Genomic DNA, 23667 nt, shown 5'->3' on the forward strand with positions numbered 1-23667 from the left:
CTCAGAGGGGAGAGACACGGAGAGGCAGCCAGTGCCCGGCAGGTCCGGGGAGGGACTGAATATGCCGTTCTGGTAGGGAATAGGCTCAGGGTGACCTAAGGTGACCTAGATGGAGGCGGAGAGAGCACGGGAAGAGGTTTAAACGTCCACTGGCCTCGGCTCTGTCAGTTCCAGCAGCTGCCCAGGTGTGCTTGTCTCGCTTTCTCGGACCCAGGAAGCTTCTAGAGCAGCGGGAGACTTGTCCCCAGGATGATCCTGAAGGCTGTGATCCTGAGCCTGGTCCTGGTGGCTGTCTCGGGTGATTCGGAAGTACCTCCAGGTGGAGTCACTGTGGCAGGGCTTGGGGAGCGTTTCCTGGCCGTCGGGCCCGGCTGCTGGCTCTCTCTGATCAAGGAGAGTTCCAGGCCCGCAATCAGGGTGGGCAGCGCTGTCTCTGCTCCCAGGGAGGGCAGGTGGGCTTGGGGGGGGGGAGCCCTGTTCCTTCTCCAAGGTTCTCAACAACTGTGCTCTGGCAGATGAATTGCCTGATGTCACTGGTGATCAGGTGGCCACCGTGGTGTGGAATTACTTCAGCCAGCAGAACACCAATGCCAAAGAGGAAGAGGAACAGAAATCCGAACTGACTCAGCAGATAAAGTAAGGGGAAGCACTTCCTGGAGGGGGGAGGGCAGGGGCAGGAAAGGCATCAGCACAGCTCAGCTAATATCCCCACTGTCCTGTCACCTACTCACTCCTGCACTCGGATCCAACCCTCACCCCAATCTGGACCCACCTTTGTAAAGAGAAACATAGTTTGACTAGCGTTAGCGTTCCTGGGTAGACGAAGAGCCACATGGCAGTCTTGAGCTATGGATTGTGAAGGACTGGACTCTGCCACTTCCTGAAGGGCCAGGGCTGTGATATATGGGGAAAGACAATTCGGCACTGGGGAAGGCTCAGATCGGGGACACGGGAGAGGATCCCACAAAAGGCAGGTCAGGGAGGAAGACATGGGGCTCTGTTGTTGACTAGTGCTCCTGTCACAGCGCACCTACACAGAGATGCATCTCAGGATACTCCATTCTCTTCCCAGATCAGAGATAAAAGTACCTTTCTCAAGGTCACCTCACAGAGAGTCACTGTGACTTGAATGGGGGGAAGGGGTGGCAGAGAGAGTATCCCAGGGTGCTCACTTGGTCTACTCCATCCATTCTCTCAGCTCTGGCTCCTCCACTGGGAGTCCTCAGCTGAAATGTGGGTGACTACAGGGCTGTGGATGTGAGAGCCAAGTGCGTGGTGAGCGCCATAACTCAGGGTTTGGGGTGCATGCGTTGCCTGCTCAAGGCCCCCATCTGACCCTTTCCCATAGCTGGATGCAAGCAGCCCACAGTGGGGGAACCAGGAGTGTGTCCCAGACCCCAGCTCTGCTTCAGAGCCCTCCAGACGCCTCCATAAGAGATGCTATGGCCAGAGAGATAGTTCAGGGGTTTGCTCAGAAATCCAAAGTTGAATCCCCAGCATCACCTATGATACTTTGAACTCTACCAGGAGACAAGTCTGAGCACAAAACCAGGAGTAAGCCCTGAGCACAGCCTGTGAGGCTGCACCCCACCGCCATCCTACCTCCTCTCTAATCTCAGTGCTGCTTGGGTCTCCCTTACCCCTCCCCCACAGAACCCTCTTCTGCAACCAAAGGTTTGCAAGAATCATAAACAAGCCCTACACCTGCGACGTGAAGGAGCTGGTGACCTTTGCTGTCAGCCTATACCATCGCCTTACCAAGGACTCGGACAAGCTGAAGGAGGAGAACCGGAAGGAGCTGGAAGAGCTGCGGGCCAGGATGCTGCCCCACGCCCAAAATGTGAGCCAGAGCATCACGGATAGTGTGCGCGCGCTGCAGGGGTACCTGTTTGTCTATCCTATTATGATAAAGGATATTGTCCAACGGCAGAGGTGGTTGATGCGTGTCCAAACTGTGGCCTCCACAAATCCTAAAGAGAGATTGTTCCTTAAGTATTTGGACAACCTGCAGTCCTTGGTGACTTCTGTCATAGACAAGATCCAGAAACAGAACCGGAAGGACACGGGTATATTAGAAGTGATGCAAATCACGTACATAATGGAACTCAGGGAGAAACTCAACCGCAGCGTGGATGAACTGCGCCTTAGCCTGGCCCCTTTCGCGCAGGACGTGCAGGACAAGCTCGACCACCAGCTGGAGGGCCTCTCCTTCCAGATGAGGAAGCGCGCCGACCAGCTGCAGGCCAACATCTCTGCCGGGTACCAGGAGCTCTGGCCACGGCTGAAGGTCCTAATAGAGGACACGCGGGAAACGCTGAGCGGTGACATGGAGGACTCACCGAAGGCACTAGACGAGCTGCATGAACGACTGGACCAGCAGCTGGAGGAATTCCAGCATACTCTGGCCCTGTATGTAGAGCCTTTCGGAAACGGGATGGTGCAGCTGGTGAAGCAGTTCGGCCAGAAGCTGGGCCCCAACCCGGGGGACGGGGAAGACTATCTGATCTTCCTGGAGATGGACCTGAAGGACAAGGTCAGGTCCTTCTTCAACAGGATCCAGAAGGAGACTCACGATAAGCGCCTTGCCCTGCAGAATCAGGACAAGAACCTAGCCCTCCTGGAGCAGGCAGGGAGCCCCGCCCCTTAGAAGTAGAGCCCCGCCCATTAAGAGAAACCCCGCCCCTCGCCGCTGAGCCCCGCCCCTTCGAGCATAACCACGCCCCATTCAGTGTATTGTCACGCCCCTTAGTTTTAGTCCTGCCTCTTTGCCTTAGAACCCATCCCTTTGGCCCAGAAATGTGCCCCTGTAGAGAACTGAGCTGTCCCTGGTGTTCCAGCTCCTCCCATGCCAGCGACTCCTGCCTGCTCTGACGCATCTCCCTGGGGTCCCCACGTGGGTCTGGTTTGAGCTTGGGGACACGTGGCCTGTGGGAAGGAATTTACCTTTTGCTACTAAATAAAGCAACAGAAAGTTAGCCTGTGTGCCTGCAATATTGTTCTCTTGTCTTGTAGTGAGTGGTCTTGGCATAATGGGATGCCGGGAACAGACTTGCATGGCAAACTTTAGCAGATGGGGCGGGGTGCGGCCTGGAAATGAGCCTGCGGAGGGGCGCGTGCGGTTCTCCTGGGCCCATCCTTTGCTCTCCCTCAGGGTCTCCTGTCTAGCTTCCTATCTAGTATTTTAGTTCTCCTTTTGCTGTCCAGAAATACATGATAGGCGGCTATCTCCAGGATAGGTTTCTATGACACATCTCGCTCTGTGTATTTACTTATTTTCATTAATGTCTAGAGAGCAAAGCTAGGTTCTCACATGTGCCGGGCAAGTGCTCTCCACTGAACAGCTGCTGCAGTCTCCTCCACCTCCTTCTCCTCTTCCTCCTCCTCCTCCTCTTCCTCCTCCTCCTCCTCCTTTCCTCATCGTTCTCCTCCTCCTCCTCCTCCTCCTTCTCCTCCTTCTCCTCCTCCTCCTCCTTCTCCTCCTCCTCCTCCACCTCTCCCTTCACCTCCCCCTCCTCTTCTTCTTCATCTTCTTCCTCTCTGATTTTTGGCCACACTTCAAGTATGCTCAGGGATAACTAATGGATCTTCCCTCACGGATAGTCCTAGGGATGAAGATTGGACATATTCAAGGTCAGTGCCAGCCCCTGTACTATCTCCCTACCAACCCCCTACCATGTCTTTTCTCTCTTATACATCCTCTTGTATTATAGCCCATGAGCGCGGAAGCCCATCCTTGACCTGTCCTGGTAATTCTTTGGTCTATATCAGATACCATTCTTCAAAGAAGGCACATCCAGAGAGAGTAAGCAGAAAGTTCTATACTTGCCTGTGGCTGACCCCATTCCATCCCGGCACAACCTATGGTACCCTGAGCACTACCAGGTGTCTCTCCTGAACACAGTCTAGAGATAGCCCCTTAATTGTTAAATGTGATCTCCCCTGCCTCCCAATGCTCAACACACACACACACACACACACACACACAGAGCACAAAGAAGGCATTCTTCCTCTTGTCTAAGCTGCAGCATCTCCCCTGCCTCCCTTCTCCTGGGAGCATGACAGGACCCTGAAAGTCAGCGCCTGGAAAGTTCCCCTGACACTGAACTAGGTGGCCTCAGGACTTCCGTTCCTTCTGGGTCCAGGGAGACTTGGATAGGGGGAATCTCTGTCTGGGAAGATGTGTGGGCACTCAAAGCCACAGGGTCAAGTCCTGGGCTTTGCGTCAGGTGACCCTCTGGCTGCCCCTCCACTGCCGCACCATCAGCACTCAGCTCTTTGTGCGCTGATGGTTGGTGCGTTTGTACATTGGGCATGAAACATGGCACAGACCAGCCAGGATTTCTCCCGGGGACCGAGCCGGATTGGGCAGTCGGATCTGCTCAAGCAGGAAGGCAAACAGGACAGGAAGGTGCTAGGACATGAGGATGGTGCCAGTGCGCCTGCATGGACATGGCGCTGGGCCAGCACTCAGGGTAAATATGAGCAGCAAGGAAGGGAGAGAGTCTGAGGGAGGAAAACGGGAAGCTAAAGGCCTCTGCACAGTCCCACCTCCCGCAGGGAAGGTCAGGAGAAAGAACTGCGAAGAGCCTTGTACAAGGGATGGCGATAGAGTCAGCTCGCTCCTTCGGGCTGGGTTGAAAGTTCAAAGGATTAGAATTTGACTTCTCGTGGCTGCAGAGGTAGTACGGTTTTACAGGGTCTTGCCATCTCCTTGGGTTTGTGTTCCGGGACCATAGATGGTCCCCTGAGCCCACCAGAACTCTTGAGAGCAGAACCAGGAGTAGCCACTGAGCCCCGCTGCTTGTGTTCCGAACACAAATGAACGAATAAAAAGAGAAATTGAACTCCATTCTCCACATTCTCTCCTGAGGTCACCCAGGTGTGGCCTTCCTGTTCCCAGTATGGCCACGCCTGAGTATGAACCATCATGCCACCAAAAAGTCTCAGATTGGGAACCCCAGGCCTCCAATCATACCCAGGAATCCCCCACAAATACAGTTCTATAAAATAGAAACCACATGGGGGCTGGAGCGTTAGCACAGTGGGTAGGGCATTTGCCTTGCACGTGGCCTGACCCGGGTTCGATTCCCAGCATCCCATATGGTTCCCCAAGCACTGCCAGGAGTAATTCCTGAGTGCATGAGCCAGGAGTAACTCCTGAGTGTCGCTGGGTGTGTCTCAAAAAGAAAAATAATAAAATAAAATAGAAACCACGGAAATTTTCCACACAGTGGAGAGACTGATGGTACATTGGGGAGGGTTCTGCTGTGCACACAGTAACCAGGTTTGAACCCTTGAGGCCTCACCCACTCAAGCTAGCAAGGCAGATGCTGGACCATAGGAGCCAGGGCCCCCTGGGAATACACTTTAAAAAATTTTTTTTTGTTTTGGCTTTTTGGGTCACACCCAGCAATGCTCAGGGGTTACTCCTGGTTCTGTACTCAGGAATGATTTCTGGTGGTGCTCAGGGGACCCTATGGGATGCCAGGGATCGAACCCAGGTTGGCTGCAAGCAAGACAAATGCCTTCTCCATTGCTCTTTCGCCCCGGCCCTGGGAAAAGACTTTTTACTAGGAGCTGACCCATGGGTGCTGTGTTGGGCTGTCAGGGTCCACTCCCAGGGATACTCAGCCCTGAGGGCCAACAAAAACAGCTCTGTGCTGGGGTGATGCAGATTACCCTAGATCAGCCTGTGCATGTCCAGCCTCCAATAAGCTGGACACTCTCCCGGCCCCAGACATCTTTCTTTTTTCAGGGAGAAATGGGTTTTGTCCCTGCCACCCACATGGGGACAGTTGGGAGGTCAAGGGCGTCTCTGGCCTGGCTTCTCCCATGACTGTGAGATCCGCCCCCAGGAGACACAGCTCTGAAGCCACCTCACTGCCCACCTTGTGCCCCTCACCCCCATCGTCCAGTGCCTTTCAGCTGCCACGTTGTTTCTGGTGCAAAACTCCAAAAGATTTCCAGGAAATGTGTCACCAACATTTGCTTTAACTTCCCAGAACAGGACAAATAGGCATGTGGAGTCACCGAAAGGGTAAAGGGCTGTCCTTTGCCTCATGCCAGGACTGGCCCAGTGACATTGGCACCTGGAAGGCAGGGACAGTGGGAGGCTCAGAGGGAAGAGACAAAGAGAGGAAGCCAGTGCCGGGCAGGTCTGGGGAGGGACTGAATGTGCCATTCTGGTAGGGAATAGGCTCAGGGTCACCTAAGGGAGTGACCTAGATGGAGGCGGGGAGAGCCTGGGCAGAGGTTTAAATGTCCACTGGCCCCGGCTCTGTCAGTTCCAGCAGCTGCCCAGGTGTGCTTGTCTCGCTTTCTTGGACCCAGGAAGCTTCTAGAACAGCAGAAGACTTGTCCCCAGGATGACCCTGAAGGCTGTGATCCTGAGCCTGGTCCTGGTGGCTGTCTCGGGTTATTCGGGAGCACCTCCAGGTGGAGTCACTGTGGCAGGGCTTGGGGAGCGTTTCTTGGCCAGTCGGGCCTGCTGCTGGCTCTCTCTGCTCAAGGAGAGTTCCAGGCCCGCAATCAGGGTGGGAAGCGCTGTCACAGCTCCCAGGGAGGGCAGGTGGGGCTTGGGGAGACCTGTCCCTTCCCCAAGGGTCTCAACCACTGTGCTCTGGTAGGTGAATGGCCTGAGATCAACGGTGACCAGGTGGCCACTGTGGTGTGGGACTACTTCAGCCAGCAGAACACCAATGCCAAAGAGGAAGAGGAGCAGAAATCCGAACTGACTCAGCAGATAAAGTAAGGGGAAGCACTTCCTGGAGGGGGGAGGGCAGGGGCAGGAAAGGCATCAGCACAGCTCAGCTAATATCCCCACTGTCCTGTCACCCACTCACTCCGGGACTCGGATCAAGCCCTCACGCCAAACTGGACCCACCTTGGCAAAGAGGGACATAGTTTGACCAGCGTTAGCGTTCCTGGGTAGGACGAAGAGCCACATGGCAGTCTTGAGCTATGGATTGTGAAGGGCTGGACTCTGCCACTTCCTGAAGGGTCGGGCTGTTGTGATATATGGGGAAAGACAATTCAGCACTGGGGAAGGCTCAGACCAGGGGACACGGGAGAGGTCCCACAAAAGGCAGGTCAGGGAGGAAGACATGGGCCTCTGTGTTGGTGACTAGTGCTCCTGTCACAGCGCACCTACACGGAGACTTATCTCAGGCTGACTCTGGTCCCTTCCCAGATCAGAGACAAAAGTACCCTTCTCAAGGTCACCTTACAGAAAGTCACTGTTACTTGAATGGGGGAAGGGGTGGCAGAGAGACTATCCCAAGGTGCTTGCTTGGTCTACTCCATCCATTCTCTCAGCTCTGGGTCCCCCACTCGGAGTCCTCAGCTGAAATATGGGTGACCACAGGACAACCCCCAACCTAGGCATTTGGTGTGAGAGCCAAGTGTCTGGTAAGGGCCACAACTCAGGGGTTGGGGCGCATGCATTGCCTGCTCAAGGCCCCCATCTGACCCTGTCCCGTAGCTGGATGCAAGCAGCCCACACTGGGGGAACCAGCAGTGTGGCCCAGACCCCAGCACTGCTTCAGAGTCCCCCAGACACCTCCATAAGAAATGCTACAGCCAGAGAGATAGTTCAAGGGTTTCCACGGAATCCGAAGTTGAATCCCCAGCATCACCTATGATACTTGAACTCTGCCAGGAGAGAACCCTGAGCACAAAACCAGGAGTAAGCCCTGAGCACAGCCTGTGAGGCTGCACCCCACCGCCATCCTACCTCCTCTCTAATCTCAGTGCTGCTTGGGTCTCCCTTACCCCTCCCCCACAGAACCTTCTTCCGCAACCAATGGTTTGCAAGAATCATAAACAAGCCCTACAACTACGACGTGGAGGAGCTGGTGCCCTTTGCCATCAGCCTGCACCTAGCTCTCACCAAGGACTCGGACAAGCTGAAAGAGGAGAACCAGAAGGAGCTGGAAGAGCTGCGGGCCAGGATGCTGCCCCACGCCCAAAATGTGAGCCAGAGCATCACGGACAGTGTGCGCGCGCTGCAGGGGTATGTGTTTGAGTACCCTGAAATGATACACCAGGATGTCGATCGGCAGAGGTGGATGATGAGTGACCATAGTGCGGCCATCATAAAACCCGTAGAGTTAGCGTTCGGTGACCATGCAGACAACCTGCAGGCCTCGCTGACTTCAGCCCTCGACCGAATCCAGTTACAGATCAATAACGACATGGCTGAATTAGAAGTGAGGCAAACGGCATATGTAATGGAACTCAAGGAGAGACTCAACCGCAGCGTGGTGGAGCTGGGCCGCAGCCTGGCCCCTTTCGCGCAGGACGTGCAGGACAAGCTCGACCACCAGCTGGAGGGCCTCTCCTTCCAGATGAGGAAGCGCGCCGACCAGCTGCAGGCCAACGTCTCTGCCGGGTACCAGGAGCTCTGGCCACGGCTGAAGGCCCTAATAGAGGACACGCGGGAAACGCTGAGTGGCAACACGGAGGACCCACCGAAGGCACTGGCCGAGCTGTGCAAAAGACTGGACCAGCAGCTGGAGGAATTCCAGCGCTCTCTGGCCCTCTTTGAAGAGCCTTTCGGAAACGGGATGGTGCAGCTGGTGAAGCAGTTCGGCCAGAAGCTGGGCCCCAACCCGGGGGATGGGGAAGACTATTTGATCTTCCTGGAGATGGACCTGAAGGACAAGGTCAGGTCCTTCTTCAACCGAATCCAGAAGGAGACTCACGACAAGCGCCTTGCCCTGCAGAATCAGGACAAGAACCAAACCCTCCTGGAGCAGGCACCGAGCCCCGCCCCTTAGAAGTAGAGCCCCGCCCATTAAGAGAAACCCCGCCCCTCGCCGCAGGGCCACGCCCCTTTCGAGCCTCTCCGTGCATAGCCACGCCCCCGACCTAGCCACACTCCTTTGGCATAGAACCCCTCTCTTCAGCCCAGAAATCTGCCCCTGTAGAGAGCTGAGCTATCCCTGGTTCTTCAGCTCTTCCCATGCCAGAGACCTTTTGTTCGGACCCATCTCCCTGAGGGCCCCACATGGGTCTGGTTTGAGCTTGGGGACACGTGGCCTGTGGGAAGGAACTTATGTACTGCTACCAAATAAAGCAGCAGAAAATTAGCCTGTGTGCCTGCAATTTTGGTTCTCGCGTCTTGTCTCCTCTTGGTCTTGGTTGCGTGGGGAGTGGGGAAGTGAAGAGACCTGCGTGGCAAACTTTAGCTGATGGGGCCGGGGTGCGGCCCTTTGATGAGACTGCAGGAGGGGTGCGCGTGCTTCTCCTGGGCCCATCCTTTGGTTTCCCTCGGGGTCTCCTGTCTAGTTTCAAATCTAGTCTTTCAGTTCTCCTTAAATATCCAGAAATACGTGATATGCTGCTGACTCAGTTTCTGTGCTAGCAGTTTAGAACATTCATTGACACAACCCTTCTGTCTTTATTTATTTATTTTCTGATATGTCCAGAGATCAAACCCAGAGTCTCACACGTGCCAGGCAAGTGCTCTCCACTGCCCAGCTCCTCCTCCTCCTCCTCCTCCTCCTCCTCCTCCTCCTCCTCCTCCTCCTCCTCCTCTTTCTCCTCCTTCTCGTCCTCTTTCTCCTCCTCTTTCTCCTCCTCCCTTGCTCTCTCTCTCTCTCTCTCTCTCTCATTTTTGGCCCCAGCTGGCTATGCTTAGGGATAAGTAACAGCTCTGCACTCAGGGATCACTCTGGGGGCTGCCAGAAATCGAAGCCTGGTTGGACATGTGCAAGGCAGTGCCTGCCCACTATACTATCTCCTCCCTTCCCCTCATGACTTTTCTCTCTTATGCTTCCTCTTGATTTATAGCCCCTGCGCCCTGGAGCCCATCCGTGACCTGTCCGGTGACCTTTTGGGTTTGTCTCAGACACCAACCTTTACAGACAGTGCATCCAATGAGACAGTACAGAAAGTTCTGCTCTTGCCTGCTGTGGCTGACCCCGGTCACATACCGGCACAACCTACAGTCCCCTGAGCTCCACCAGGCAGTAGTTCAAGAGTGCAGAACCAGGAATAACTGCTGAGCTTCATGGGTGTGGTCCACAAACAAACAAAACTCACAAAATAGAACTTAAACTTTGTTCTGCACGACCCTGATCATTACCAGGTGAGGCCCTGGTGACCCTCAGCATGGACAGGCTGAGTGTCCACTATCAGACCACACAGTATTTCCAGGACAGGTGAATCCATACCCAGGGAGCCTCCACGTATACATAAAGTAACATAGAAACCATTTAAATTGTACTACACTGTGGACCGCAGCCATAGTATGGTGGGTATGGTGCTTTCCTTGCAAAAGGCTGAGTAGGGTTTGATGCCCTGAGGCTGCACCCACCTCAAGCATGCAAGGCAGCTGCTGGACTAAGGCCAGCCCCAGGGCTCTTGGAAACAGCCTTTAAATAAGGGCCACCCCACAGGTGCTGAGGTTGGGGTGTCAGGGGTCACTCCCAGGAATACTCAGCTCTGTGGACCAGCCACAACCGCTCAGCGTTGGGGCCACCAAGGCCACTGAGGTGGGTCTGGGGGGGCCATGAGAACACGTCTGCTGGTGTTTGAGGGACCAGACTTCAGGACTTGCGCATCCAGGCATGAGCTGACTCCATGTTCCTGACTCTCCTTTCACAAATTCTGATTCTCCGCAGCATTGGAAGATGCTCTTCTGGCTCCCAATGACACTCAAGGGTGTTTTTTATTCTGTTTGAAGTGAGAGAGATCAAAGCTGGGGCCTCAGATACAGGGCAAGAGCCCTAACACTGAGCCACATTCATGAACCTCCAAACTCCAATCGTAATTTTTTTAAAAATGCTGGGGGTGGGGCCAGGGAGGTTTTACAGTGGTTCAGGCACTTGCATTGCATGCAGCTAAGCAAGCTTCGATTCCCAGCTCTCTCTATGTTCCCCTGAGCCCTGCCAGGACTGATCCCTGACTGCAGACCAGGAGGAAGCCCTGAGTACTTGTGGTCGTGGCCCAAAAAGATAACAAAAAATGGGGCTGGAGCAATAGCACAGTGGGTAGGGCCTTGAATGCGACCAACCCAGGTTCGATTCCCAGCATCCCATACGGTCCCCCTTGCACTGCCAGGAGTAATTCCTGAGTGCATGAGCCAGGAGTAACCTCTGTGCATCGCCAGGTGTGACCCACAAAGCAAAAAAGAAAAAAAATGTTGAGTTTTTATGACTGGCAGGCTACCGAATGTAGCCTACCCACACGGCAGAGTCTGGCAAACTCCCCGTGGCGTACCCAATATGCCAAATACCAGTAACAATGATGGGTCTCATTCTCCTAAAGAGCCTTGAATATAGTCTCAGGGCTAGAATGAAGGAGACGTTACTGGGGCCTGCTCGAGGCAATCGATGATGGTTGTGATTTGTGATTCGTGATTTATGGCTCACCCAGCAGTGCTCATTGATTTCTCCTGTCTCTGTGCTCAGAGCTGTCTCCTGGCAGTCTTAGGAGACCGTTCGTGGTGTTGGGAATTGACCGTGGTCAGCCGTGTACATGACAACCTGACAGCCCATGTGCATTCGTCCGGCCCATGTTGCACTTGCAGTGTGAGTGTTGGTGCCCGTCCCTCAGGCTCAGACCCTCCCTCGGAATCCCAACATCTTTGCACGTCTGCGGACATGTCAGAGGGAAGCTGTGTTCTGGGGTGGCACCCGCTGACTGCTGCCCTGCGTGCTCCAGCGGGGTGCCCCACTGGAGGAGTCATGGGGCCTCCTTGGAAAACCCTCCTTTGCCCGGAGGCCTGATACCCGGGTCCTGGGGGAGTAGGGAGAGGCCGACTGGGGCTGTGGTCCAGGGGTCTCTAGAGGCAGGCTGAGCCTCCAGCACTGTGCCATGTCTCTAGGCCAATGTGGCACCACTACAGGGCCCCACACCAGCCTCGGGTGCTCTGCCAAAGTGAGGGAGGGGAGTAGAATACTTGCTGCTTTTTAGTTTTTTCACTGTCTTGACGTTTTTTTTCATCCTTTCCATGAATTCTTTCTGTGGCCAGTTTTAGGCCAGGACCATCCAGGATCTTAGTGCATTGGCAGACCGTTCTCCAAGGAGTTGCAGTTACTCCAAACACTTGCATATAGTTTTTCATAGCAAACGATATAAAATATATTATTTCGGTTCTGTTTTGGAGCAGGGATTGGAGTTCGGGATGAAAACATCCGAAATACGGTGGTGGGAAGGTATAGTGGTGGGGGATTGGTGTTTGAATATTAAATGTCATCAAATACTGTGAACTATTTTATAAAATTAAAAAAAACCCACTCGCATATTAACGAGGACAGCAATCCAGTGGGAGTTAGCAGTCCCAAAGTGCCGCAACCCGCAAATGCAAGACTTTACCCAGGGAGGCAGGAAACCTGCAGACAAGGGCCTAGGAAATAAAACAGGTACAGGTCTCAGTTCCAGGCCAGGGACTTAGGGAGAGCAAAGGCCTAGCAGTGGGGCAGACTGACATGGCGTGGAGAGAGGCATTCGTAAGGAAATCCAACGGCTTGTCTGCTTTCTGTTTTAGTTTGGGGGGTCTCTACCTGACAGTGCTCATGGCTTACTCTTGGCTCTGTAGTCATGGATTACTCTTGGTGGGGCTTGGGGGGCTCTATGGGGTACTGGGAATCAAACCCACTTCAGCTGGGATGCAAGGCCAACACCCTTCTCTCTGTGCTATCTCTCCAGTCCCCCTCCTGTTTTTCAGATTTTTTTTTTGGTGGTTTTGGGGCCACACCTGGCAGTGCTCAGGGAGTATCCTGGCTCTGTGCTCAGGTAAACATATGCGATGTGGGGACTGAATCGGGGTGTAAGGCAAATGCCTTACACACTATGCTCTCACGCCAGCCTCTCTCCGGCCCCTCTTACCTGCTCTCTGACTACGTTTGGCTCCAGTGCCCAGCTCTGCACATAGAGGCCATTCTTATGTCTGTCACAGTTTCCTCCTCACCACACCCTTCTTTCAATTCAGGGCTGCTTTAGATGGTTGCACTAGTCATGCAGTGGCTGGTACTGAGGGCACCTTTCTTGCCCTGCAGGCAGGAGGGAACTGAATGTTCACGGTGATACGGACATCTGGCCATGGCAGGAGAAGAAACTAAGAAGGGAGATTCTTTCCGATGCACAGGCTGGTAGAGAATGGGGTAACAGCAGGCTTGCCACAATTCCAGGCCTTTTGCAGATGCAGCAACCGAACAGGTTGGAGCTCCTTTTGCCCACTGCCAAGCTGCACACCAGTTTTCTCAGGCCTACTAAGAGGCAATTGTCACTAGTTGGCTGCATCCTAGCTTTGAAGGTTTTGTTGTAGTTTTTCCTTTCCCTCTCCCTATGCCTAGGACTGGTCTTTTCTAAAAGAATACCATTTTACTTGCGTGGCTTGCCAGAGGCCCTGGGTTTGATCTAGGCCACTGCAATAGCTCCCAAAGCACCTGAGGAGCAATTCTGATCACAGCCTGGAATAGCCCTGGGATACTGACTGCCTCAGAAAACAAACAATAAAGAGAGAGAGAAAGAAAGAAAGAAAGAAAGAAAGAAAGAAAGAAAGAAAGAAAGAAAGAGGGAGGGAAGGAGGGAGGGAGGAAGGGAGGGAGGAAGGAAGGAAGGAAGGAAGGAAGGAAGGAAGGAAGGAGGAAGGAAGGAAGGAAGAAGGAAAGAAAGAAAGAAAGAAAGAAAGAAAGGAAGGAGGGAGGGAGGGAGGAAGGAAGAAGGAAAAAGAGAAAGAAAGAGAGAGAGAAAGAAAGAAGGAAGGAAGGAAGGAAGGAAGGAAGGAAGGAAAGAAAGAAAGAAAGGAGGGAGGAAGGAAGAAGGAAGGAAAGAGAGAAAGAAAGAGAGAGAAAGAAGGAAGGAAGGAAGGAAGGAAGGAAGAAAGAAGGAAGGAAGGAAGGAAGGAAGGAAAGAAAGAAAGAAAGAAAGAAAGAAAGAAAGGAAGGAAGGAAGGAGGGAGGGAGGGAGGAAGGAAGAAGGAAAGAGAGAAAGAAAGAGAGAGAGAAAGAAAGAAAGAAGGAAGGAAGGAAGGAAAGAAAGAAAGAAAGGAGGGAGGAAGGAAGAAGGAAGGAAAGAGAGAAAGAAAGAGAGAGAGAAAGAAGGAAGGAAGGAAGGAAGGAAGGAAAGGAGAGAGGGAAGGAGGGAGGGAGAAAGGAAGGAAGGAGGAAGGAAGGAAGGAAGGAAGGAAGGAAGAAAGAAAGAAAGAAAGAAAGAAAGAAAGAAAGAAAGAAAGAAAGAAAGAAGGAAAGCAAGCGTTTTACTGTAAGTTTTGGGGAGATGTCAGAAAAAAAATGAAATTGAATACCTATCATCTGCAAGTTCCATAGAGGCAGAACTCAGACAGAAGCTGTTACAGGTTTGTGGTGCCTGTCTTTCCTCTGTCTAAGTTACTGGTTCCAATCCGCTGGGAATTCTCCTGTGCTAGCAAGTAGGAAGTGGTGTGTTCAGAAAAGGTTTTTCATTTAAGCATTTGGTGTTGAGGAAATAATCCCATGAAAAACGTGCATTTGCGGGGGAGGGGTGGGCCACACCTGGCAGCACTCAGGGCTTACTCCCGGCTCTGTGCTCAGCAATCACTCCTGTGAGCTAGGGGGACCTCTGGGGTGACCCTCTGAGTTGACCTACCTGGGGATTATCGCTTGGGCCCCAGTGGGAAATGCACATTTAATAAAAAAGACATTCATATCCCCCCCGCCCCTACAAGACCCCGAGTCACCGCCGACAAGTGAGCCCTCTGGCTGCTGATCGAGCTGCTTACCGGCCATGATCCCAGAGACTCAGAAACAAATCTCAGAACCCAGCAGCTTCTGACAGAAATCCCTCCAGATTTGGTTATTAAAACTTCAGAATTCCAAAATCGCATGGCTGCTTTTGCGGCCGCGGGACATCATATGCAATTCATAATCAGCAATAGAAAACAAATTGTCTAATGTTGCCTTTTTGGCAGATTTGAGTGTTGGGGTAAAATCCCAAATAATAATGATGAGTCTGGTGTCGAAATATTGAACATAATCAAAGTAGAGAGAGAGTAACGTGGAAATTGTCTGCCACACAGGTAGGGGGAGGGTGTGGGATGGTGGGTATCCTGGGGTTTTTGGTGGTGGAAAATGTGCACTGGTGAAGGGACAGGTGTTTCATCATTATGACTGAGACTTAAACCGGAAACTTTGTAAGTGCTTTCACGGTGATTCAATTAAAAAAAAATAATAATAATAAAATTAAAGAAAGAAAAGAAAAAAGACATTCATTGCAGGGATTTTTTTTTCTTTTTGGATCACACCCGGTGATGCACAGGTGTTACTCCTGACTCATGCACTCAGGATTACTCCTGGCGGTGCATAGGGGACCATGTGGGATGCTGAGAATTGAACCCGGGTCAGCCACCTGCAAGGCTAGCACTCTACCCGCTGTGGTATGGTTCTAACCCCCAGTCCTAAATATTTTAAGGTAGAAAAGGAGATTGTTTGAGTATGGCATATCTATATTAATTAATCACTGGTCATGAAAATTACTATCACTGTCACTGTCCTCCCGTTGTTTATCAATTTGCTCGAGCTGGCCCAGTAACGTCTCCATTGTGACACTTGTTACTGTGCTTGGCATATCGAATACATCACGGGAAGCTTGCCAGGCTTTGCTGTCCAGGCGAGATACTCTCAGTAGCTTGCAGGGCTCTCCGAGAGGGGCGGAGGAATCGAACCCAGGTCAGCCTGGTCGACTGCATGCAAGGCAAATGCCCTACCCACTGTGCTATTGCTCCAGCCCAGATTGTAAAATATTCATCAAAAGTACAAACTACAGTGTACATGAAATTTACACCATTAATAATATTTATCGTTATGATGGATATATGTATTATATAAATTTTTTTTGTGCTTTTTGGGTCACACCTGGCATTGCACAGGGGTTACTCCTGGCTCTGCACTCAGGAATTACCCCTGGCGGCGCTCAGGGTACCATATGGGATGCTGGGAATCAAACCCAGGTCAGCCGCGTGCAAGGCAAACGCCCTACCCGCTGTGCTATCACTCCAGCCCCTGTATTATATAATCTTTAAATAAAATTGGGATACAAAACAACTTGATCCCAACCAATTAAACTTGTCAAAAGCTGGCCAGAGACAGTGAATTAGGCACTTGTTTTGCATGCAGCTGACCTGGGTTCAATCTCTAGTACTCCCTTTGGTCCCCTGAGCCTTGTCAGGAATGATGCCTGAGCCCAGAGCTACATGTATGATGCATATATACATATATATAGGTATATATGCATATGTAAATATGTGCCTAAAAAAATGGAAGAATCAATGAGTGCTGATTGTAGTGTTTTTGTTTTTTTAAATGATGATAGCATTTTGGATGATCCTGTCTTTTTTCTTATCTCTGGTCAATATTTTTTCTACATTGTATTCTTTTAAATATTAACGAAATGAAAAGCTATTTATCAATTTAGTTAGTACTTTAATAGACAGGACTTTGTGCGTAGAAAGGTCAAGTTCTCTGAATTCTGCACACAGATCTTATCACGTCTGTGGGCTGGAACCGACCTTCCCCTTGTCTAACGCCAGCGCCACTGTTCCTTGGCGACTTTTCACAATGATTCCAAGGTCCCTGTCTATAAAGCCCCATGGGGATATTTATTTATTTTTTTTTATATAATTTATTTATTTATTGAATCACTGTGGGAAAAGTTACAGAGCTTTCGGGTTTAGGTCTCAGTCATGTAGATGCCGAACACAATTCCCTTTACCAATACTCATTTTTAACCCCGAACCCCAATAGACCCCCACCTCCCACCCCTCCCAATTCTTGTGAGGCAGATGAGTTCTAGTTAATACTCTATCTACTTTGACTAGACAGATTATTTCGATAGAAGATGCACAATTATTGTTTAGAGTTTACGACCCACCCCCCCCCCCAATCAGACCTGCTGAAACAGCGTTGTGAAATGATTTGCTTTCTACAACTTGGTTTAAGAATAAAATGATGTCGCGTGGCCGCGATAGCGGCCTCGCGGTTTTGAATTTCTGCTATTTTACTTATTGACCCTGGAAGAATTTCTATTAAAAGTTAGCTAGTTAAGAGATTGGTTTCTGTGCCCTGGAGTCGTGGCCGTGCCGGAGAGCCGCTCGTGGGGGGCAGCTGGCGACCTCGGTGGGGCGTGGGGGACGGCCCACAAAGCCCCCCTTCCCATGAGGTCCCCGCCGCTCCCCCGAGCCCGGCTCAAACCTGCTTTCCACAAGGCTCCCGTGCGGCCGCCATCTTTCTTTCCAGAGAGGAGCAGGCGGGCTGGTCAACGCCCTTCCCCCTCCGGGCGGGCTTGGTGGCGCGGTTCAACACAAGTCCATTTGCTTTTCTGCTCCAAGCGGCTGGTTCTCTGTGCTAAGTCCTTGTGCCTCCAGGGCCGTGGCCGTGCCGGAGAGCCGCTCATGGGGGGCAGCTGGCGACCTCGGTGGGGCGTGGGGGACGGCCCACAAAGCCCCCCTTCCCATGAGGTCCCCGCCGCTCCCCCGAGCCCGGCTCAAACCCGCTTTCCACAAGGCTCCCGTGCGGCCGCCATCTTTCTTTCCAGAGAGGAGCGGGCGGGCCCGTCAACGCCCTTCCCCCTCCGGGCAGGCTTGGTGGCGCGGATCAACACAAGTCCATTTGCTTTTCTGCTCCAAGCGGCTGGTTCTCTGTGCTAAGTCCTTGTGCCTCCAGGGCCGTGGCCGTGCCGGAGAGCCGCTCGTGGGGGGCAGCTGGCGACCTCGGTGGGGCGTGGGGGACGGCCCACAAAGCCCCCCTTCCCATGAGGTCCCCGCCGCTCCCCCGAGCCCGGCTCAAACCCGCTTTCCACAAGGCTCCCGTGCGGCCGCCATCTTTCTTTCCAGACGGGGATATTTATTTTACAACTCGACGTTTCACAAATTTTTCCTTCCCCTGTGGCTCTGCTTCCTTCTGCTGAGTGTGACCGTTATGTACCTGTCGGTATTCCCAAACCCCAGCGTCCCCAGAGGCAACTTGGCAATGCTCAATCCCTTTAGCCTTTCTTCATATTTCGTTTATTTATTTGGGGTGCAGACATACCCAGCAGTGCTCAGGGATTCCTCTTGACTAAGTGCTCAGGGATCACTCCTCGCGGGGTTCAGGTGACCGGATACAATGCTGGGGAGGGAACCAGGGTCAGCCACATGCAAGGGGAGTACCTTACCTCTGGACCATTGCTCCAGCCCTTTACTGTTACTTTACTTGTCCTGGTCCTGAGGGTGTCTGATGTTCCGTGTCTCTGTCCCCCTGCCCTCCCCCCACTACCCCCTTTCCTTCTCTGTTTATATTCCAGAGGATCCACAAACAGGATTCGCAAACAGAACCCAAATGAACAGCCCCGAGTCTTTATCTCGATTGGCTTGTGCCAGCATGTTGCCTCACTGTATGCTCGGGGTGTTTCGTGGTATCAGAGTCCGTGTCACTGTCCTTTTGCTATTTCGACACAGGGCAGTATCTCACACAAACACCTCGAGATGTGTGTGTGTGTTGGGGGGGTGCTTCTCAGATGCGGCGGGTCACGGGCAAGGCAAGACGGTCACAGAGTTGGGGAGATGAGGAGAGTCAGGAGCCCGGGGCAAACGCTTTCCACATTCAAGCTCCTGGCTTCCATCTCCAAACCATCTGAAACCCCTGCACCCCAGGAAGGCCTCCCTGACATTGCCCCGGGTAATGTTCACGGTCTGACTTTTTGGCCCCCAGCAGCCAATCATTGTGATATGTGGGTCGCTTTGTGGGTTTTCTGCTCTTCTGAGCAATCCCTATCATCCCCCAAACCCTGGCTCTGTGGACTCTGGGAAGGGGCCAGGGAGCAGCGATCAAACCCACCCCAGGAGCTGGAACCTCTTGCCAGAAAATTGTGATTCTGTTAGAACAATCTCACCCCACCCCACCCCACCCCCATTCACATAAACCAAACAAGGATCCTGCATTTGGTCAGCAACTCTCCATGGTGAGCGATGGCTGAGCCTGAACACACACCAGCACCCCCCCCCCCCCCCCCCCAGAAAACCTCCCTCCACCCTCAGCCCTGACCGTCCCCGGGTCTCAAACAGCTGGGAGGCTGCAGGAAGAAGGGGTGGTGGGCCAGGAGAACAGCCCGTTTCAGAAGCAGGCTTCCTCTCTCGGTTTATGTCCTCATTGGTGGAGCACTTCCTCCTCTGTCTTCCCGAGAAACATGCATGAGCCTTGACCCCTGTTGGAGATCTTGCACCCCAGGGTGTATCTCTCATGGCCCCCTTGTGCTAATGAATCTTTTGGTCCTCTAAATTGAACGGTTTTCTTCAGAGGGCCCCAAGAGAGGACTCCAGTGGTGCCATCTAGCGAGACCCTGAGTCTGAGCCCCAGTCCTTCATTCTTGCCCCAGCTGGCATCGCCAGCTCTTGTCCCAGTGTCCCTTACCCAGCCCCTCAAAACTGTACCGTTGGATCTGAACCCCAGGACTGCTATTAAAAAAGAAAAGAAAAGAAAAGAAAAGAAAAGAAAAGACTTTTCTCTCATTTGGAAAATACGATGCTATTTTATCTTCTGGTGTGATTGAGAATGTTCTGTCTTAGTAGCTCCCAGGTCTCTTGTCCCCGGGTGAGGAAGAGCCAGGCAGAGGGGCTGCATTTGGTGCCCTTTCATCCGATCTGCTCTACAGACACCTTCCCATCTGCAAATGCCCTTCCTTCCCTCCCCCAGAACATTCTGGAATGACAATCCCCTTGATTCTGTCTCTTGCTACAGTCTTCTGATTCACAAACGTCACCTCCTGCACTGGTTTTCTTGCCCAGGGCCTCTCCACCTTTTCCTCACCAGAGTCCCCTTATAATCTTATTTTCTTTCTGTGACCTCCCCTGAACGTACTGGTTGTCCCCTTAGTGTTATGCTGGGGAGGGGAACAATCATTAATGTAATTTCCCCCTATGGTCCCTTTGGACTATCCTTGAAGCCCTGACTGAGAAATGCTACTTGAACCTTCTAAATATTCTTTTCTTCCAAAGGTTCTTGCATCTCCACCTAGCCCACATCTTTGTTACATTTTCATTCTGGCCCACATTTTTTGTCGGAGATACTTGGCTGAGATGTGCCGTGATTTTTGGTTGCCGCTCGTGTTTATGAGCGAAGCTGAGGGGGAGCTGATCTAGCCCCCTGAAGTAAAACAGTGTGGCATCGGCATATGAAGAGACAGAATGGAGCAGAATGGGAAGTCCAGAAATAGGCCCGAGAACATATGGAAGTCTCATCTCTGAGAAGCGTAAGGTCTCGCTGAACGGGGAGGGCTGAGCTATCAACACGAGCTCTCCAGGAAAAACTGGCTCCTCTCCATGAAGGAGAAAGAGTTTTTCAAACAGTTGTGTCAGCTAAAACCTGTCAGAGGAATAGGAGAACAAGAAAATCACAGTTCTGGAAAAAAAATTAAAAAGACAATCACTATTTTGCAATGACTTCATCAATTCTGGCGTGTGTGCTGAATTCATCCAGTTTCCAAGGAATCACAGGTACTAAAGGATCATAAGATCATCTGTCAGTTACTTGCTGATATATATTTATTTTAGGTTGTTTTATTTTTGGAGGGGGGACACACCTGGTGTTGCTCAGAGGTTACTCCTGGCTCTGCATTCTGAATCACTCCTGGCAATGCTCCAGGGACCGTACGGGATGCTGGGGACTGCACTTGGGTCAGTTGTGTGCAAGGTAAATGCCCTACCTGCCATACCATCACCCTCCATCCTTGTTTAGCTTTTCTTTTTCTTTTCTTTTCTTTTTTTATTTTAACTTTTTGGGTCACACCTGGTGATGCTCAGGGGTTAATCCTGACTCTGATTCCAGAATCACTCCTGGCAGTGCTCAGGGGACCCTATGGGATGCTGGGAATCAAACCCAGGGTGGCCACATGCCAGGCAAATGCCCTCCCTGCTGTAATATTGCTCCAACCCCATGTTTAGTTTTTCTTGATAAGAGTCACCTGCACTGCTGCTAGGGCTTCACTCACTACTGATGACTCTTGACCCTGGCAAGAGCAAACCTGACGGTTCTCTGCTCTGGCCCAGCAGAGCTGGGGACCAGATGGGCCACCACGGATGTTCAGAGACAACAAGGCTACACTGGGGACAAAACTGCCAGGGATAAAATGCAGGTCTTGCATAGGAAGAAATGTGCTCTATCCTGGGAGCAATCTTTGGTCCCTTCTTGCTGACTTGAAAAGTAGGTGGCCCACCTTTATAAGTGAGTGATCTGGGACCAAGGATATGCCTCAGTGGCAGAGCTCATGCCTTCATGTAGAAGATCTGGAATCAGTCACTAGCAACACCACACACACACAGTGCTTCTTCAAACAAGCAATCTTATAGTAACCAGGCTTATGCCTTCATGCAGAAGACCTGGATTTAATCACTAGCGCGCGCGCACACACACACACACACACACACACACACACACATGCACAAAGTGCTTCTTCAAACAAGCAATCTCGTAGTAACCTTAGGGACCACTGTACCAAGGGATAAAACTCTGGGTCCCCCTAGTTGTCAGAAGACCAACTGCCACGTGTCTCCTGATGTCGCGTAGAGCAGTGTCCCTGCCTCACTTGCCAAGTGTTCCTGCGAGAAATACTTGAACATACTCTGAGTATAACTCAGCCCTGAAGTCTCGATTCTGGTTTACAGGAAACACAGGATGTACAGAAATGAAGGTAATGACATGCAACAAATAAACAAGCCAATTCAGGAAATACAGGACTTTTTTTTTTAACAGTGATTGTATTATTTTATTTACTGTATTATTATTTTATTATTGTATTAATCATGAGATTACAAAGTTATTCATGATTGGGTTTCAGGCATACATTGTTTCAACACCAAACCCTTCACTAGTGCCCACTTGACCCCACTAAATTCCCTTCTCCCTTTGCTTTCCACCTACCAGTCTGCCTCTCCATATTTTGTTGCTGTTGTTACTTTCGGGCTGACCTGGCAGTGCTCGGGGCTTACTCTTGGCTCTGTGCTCAGGGATCACTCCCAGCAGTGCTCAGGGGACACTATGGGATGCCAAGTACCAAACCACACGCAAGGCAAATACTCTATCCATAGTACTACGGTTCCAGACCCAGAATATGGAACATTTAACAAAACAAATTGCTTGATCTTAGCAAAGAGTTAATATCATTTGAAGGAAAAAAAAGCAGGAAAACGTTTGCATCTTTTGTTCAGAAGCAATGAAAGAGTACTTAATAGCCAACTGCAATGCTTAAGCCTTGATTTGGTCTTGGCTGGGAAAAAAATGAAGCAATAATTAAGAAGCTTTATTTATTTATTTATATTTTAATTTGGCTTTGGGGTCACACCCGACAATGCTCAGGGGTTACACCTGGATCTGCACTCAGGAATTATTCCTGGTGGACTCAAGGAATAATATGGGATGCTGAGGACCAAGCCTGGGTCTGCCACGCGCAAGGCAAGCACCCTTCTTGCTGTATATTGCTCTGGCTCCAACAACAAAAAGATTTTTAAAGGACAAATTGGGTAACCATCTCTCCAATTCCAACAGCCACCCTTTTAGCCTTTTATCACTCTTGCTTCCAGAAGAACCTGAAGCTACCAATGTGTGTGCTTCTAGGGGTTCAGTACTACAAGTCAGGGATCGATTCCACTGCTGCTTTAAAATCCATTGTCTCAAGGGTGTCCAATGACAGTTGTTTGACCATCTGGAAGTTTTGCCACTTCCCAATGTCTTTGGTCTGTTCTGTTCTCTTTGTGCGCTTATGCATTTTTGAAAAGTGCACTTTCATGCCATTTCCTTGGGACTTCAGAAACAAGCAGCAGCTAATGCAGGTGATCAATCCATCGTCCTTTACCAGAGTCAATTTGACGTTTTTTTTTCGTCTTTGTTTTGCCACTAGTTTGAACGCCATCGGTTCTTTGTATTCTTCTAATGGGTGATCCTCAAAAGCTCGATTTTCCTGCTTGATCTAAGGAAGTCTGGCGATGATCAATATCCCTATCTTCCTTCTGAGTAATGCAAAGATTGCAGGATGATCTAACTTTGATCTCTCCTTGCCCATTTTCCAGGCTACTTTGGTTTAACATCTTAGTTTCTCACTGTCTGTTATGTCTCCTATGAAGTCCTTTTTGCAAGATATATTTATCAAGACCCCCCCGCCATCATGTGGCAAGCACAATTCAAAAGATTAAGAACACAAAAGTAAATATAACACTAAATTACCTAGAAAAGTATTTTATGTTAATGGGTGAGGGGTGTAGCTCAAAAGAATAGAGCATCTGCCTTGCAAATGTGAGGCCCTGAATTTGATCTCCCGGTCCATTTGTTCACCCTTGCAACACACACCCACAAACACCGCCACACCCACCACACCCACCCACGTACCCACATCCACACACACGTACACTGGAAGTGACCCCTACAGTAATAACAACCAGAAATTCTTTCTACTGGGGCTGGAGCTATAGTACAGCAGGTAGGGCATTTGCCTTGCATGCGGCTGACCCAGGTTCGATCCCCAGCATCCCGTATGATCCCCCGAGCACCGCCAGGAGTAATTTCTGAGTGCAGAGTTAGAAGTAACCTCTGAGCACCGCTGGGTGTGACCAAAAAAAGAAAAAAAATTCTTTGTGTTAGGTTGACCTACAGGAAATTGGAAATACTTGACCAACTTTTGCTTATAAAAATCTAATTTCACTGGTCTGAGAGATAGTAC

The 23667-nt window shown here is 51.2% G+C and overlaps 2 protein-coding genes across 4 annotated transcripts; both read left to right on the forward strand.

The window, feature by feature from the left end:
- On the forward strand, positions 1-2975 carry LOC130016954 (apolipoprotein A-IV-like). 3 transcript variants are annotated; one of them, XM_056107692.1, is made up of 4 exons: positions 3-319; positions 516-636; positions 1654-1840; positions 2168-2975. In XM_056107692.1, exons 1-4 carry the CDS (start codon positions 250-252, stop codon positions 2645-2647), a joined length of 858 nt encoding a protein of 285 aa, XP_055963667.1. In that variant the 5' UTR covers positions 3-249; the 3' UTR covers positions 2648-2975. The 3 variants fall into 3 exon arrangements, with proteins under 3 accessions (XP_055963666.1, XP_055963667.1, XP_055963665.1); XM_056107691.1 differs by having other exon boundaries at positions 1-319; positions 1675-2975; XM_056107690.1 differs by having other exon boundaries at positions 4-319; positions 1654-2975.
- Positions 2976-6232: 3257 nt separating this feature from the next.
- On the forward strand, positions 6233-9089 carry LOC130016956 (apolipoprotein A-IV-like). The gene is made up of 3 exons (XM_056107693.1): positions 6233-6435; positions 6627-6747; positions 7784-9089. The coding sequence occupies exons 1-3, from the start codon at positions 6366-6368 to the stop codon at positions 8775-8777; spliced, it is 1185 nt and encodes a 394-aa protein (XP_055963668.1). The 5' UTR covers positions 6233-6365; the 3' UTR covers positions 8778-9089.
- The last annotated feature ends 14578 nt before the right edge of the window (positions 9090-23667 follow it).

This window comes from Sorex fumeus, unplaced genomic scaffold (genome assembly GCF_029834395.1).
Source record: "Sorex fumeus unplaced genomic scaffold, SorFum_2.1 ptg000169l, whole genome shotgun sequence".
Lineage (NCBI taxonomy): Eukaryota > Metazoa > Chordata > Mammalia > Eulipotyphla > Soricidae > Sorex > Sorex fumeus.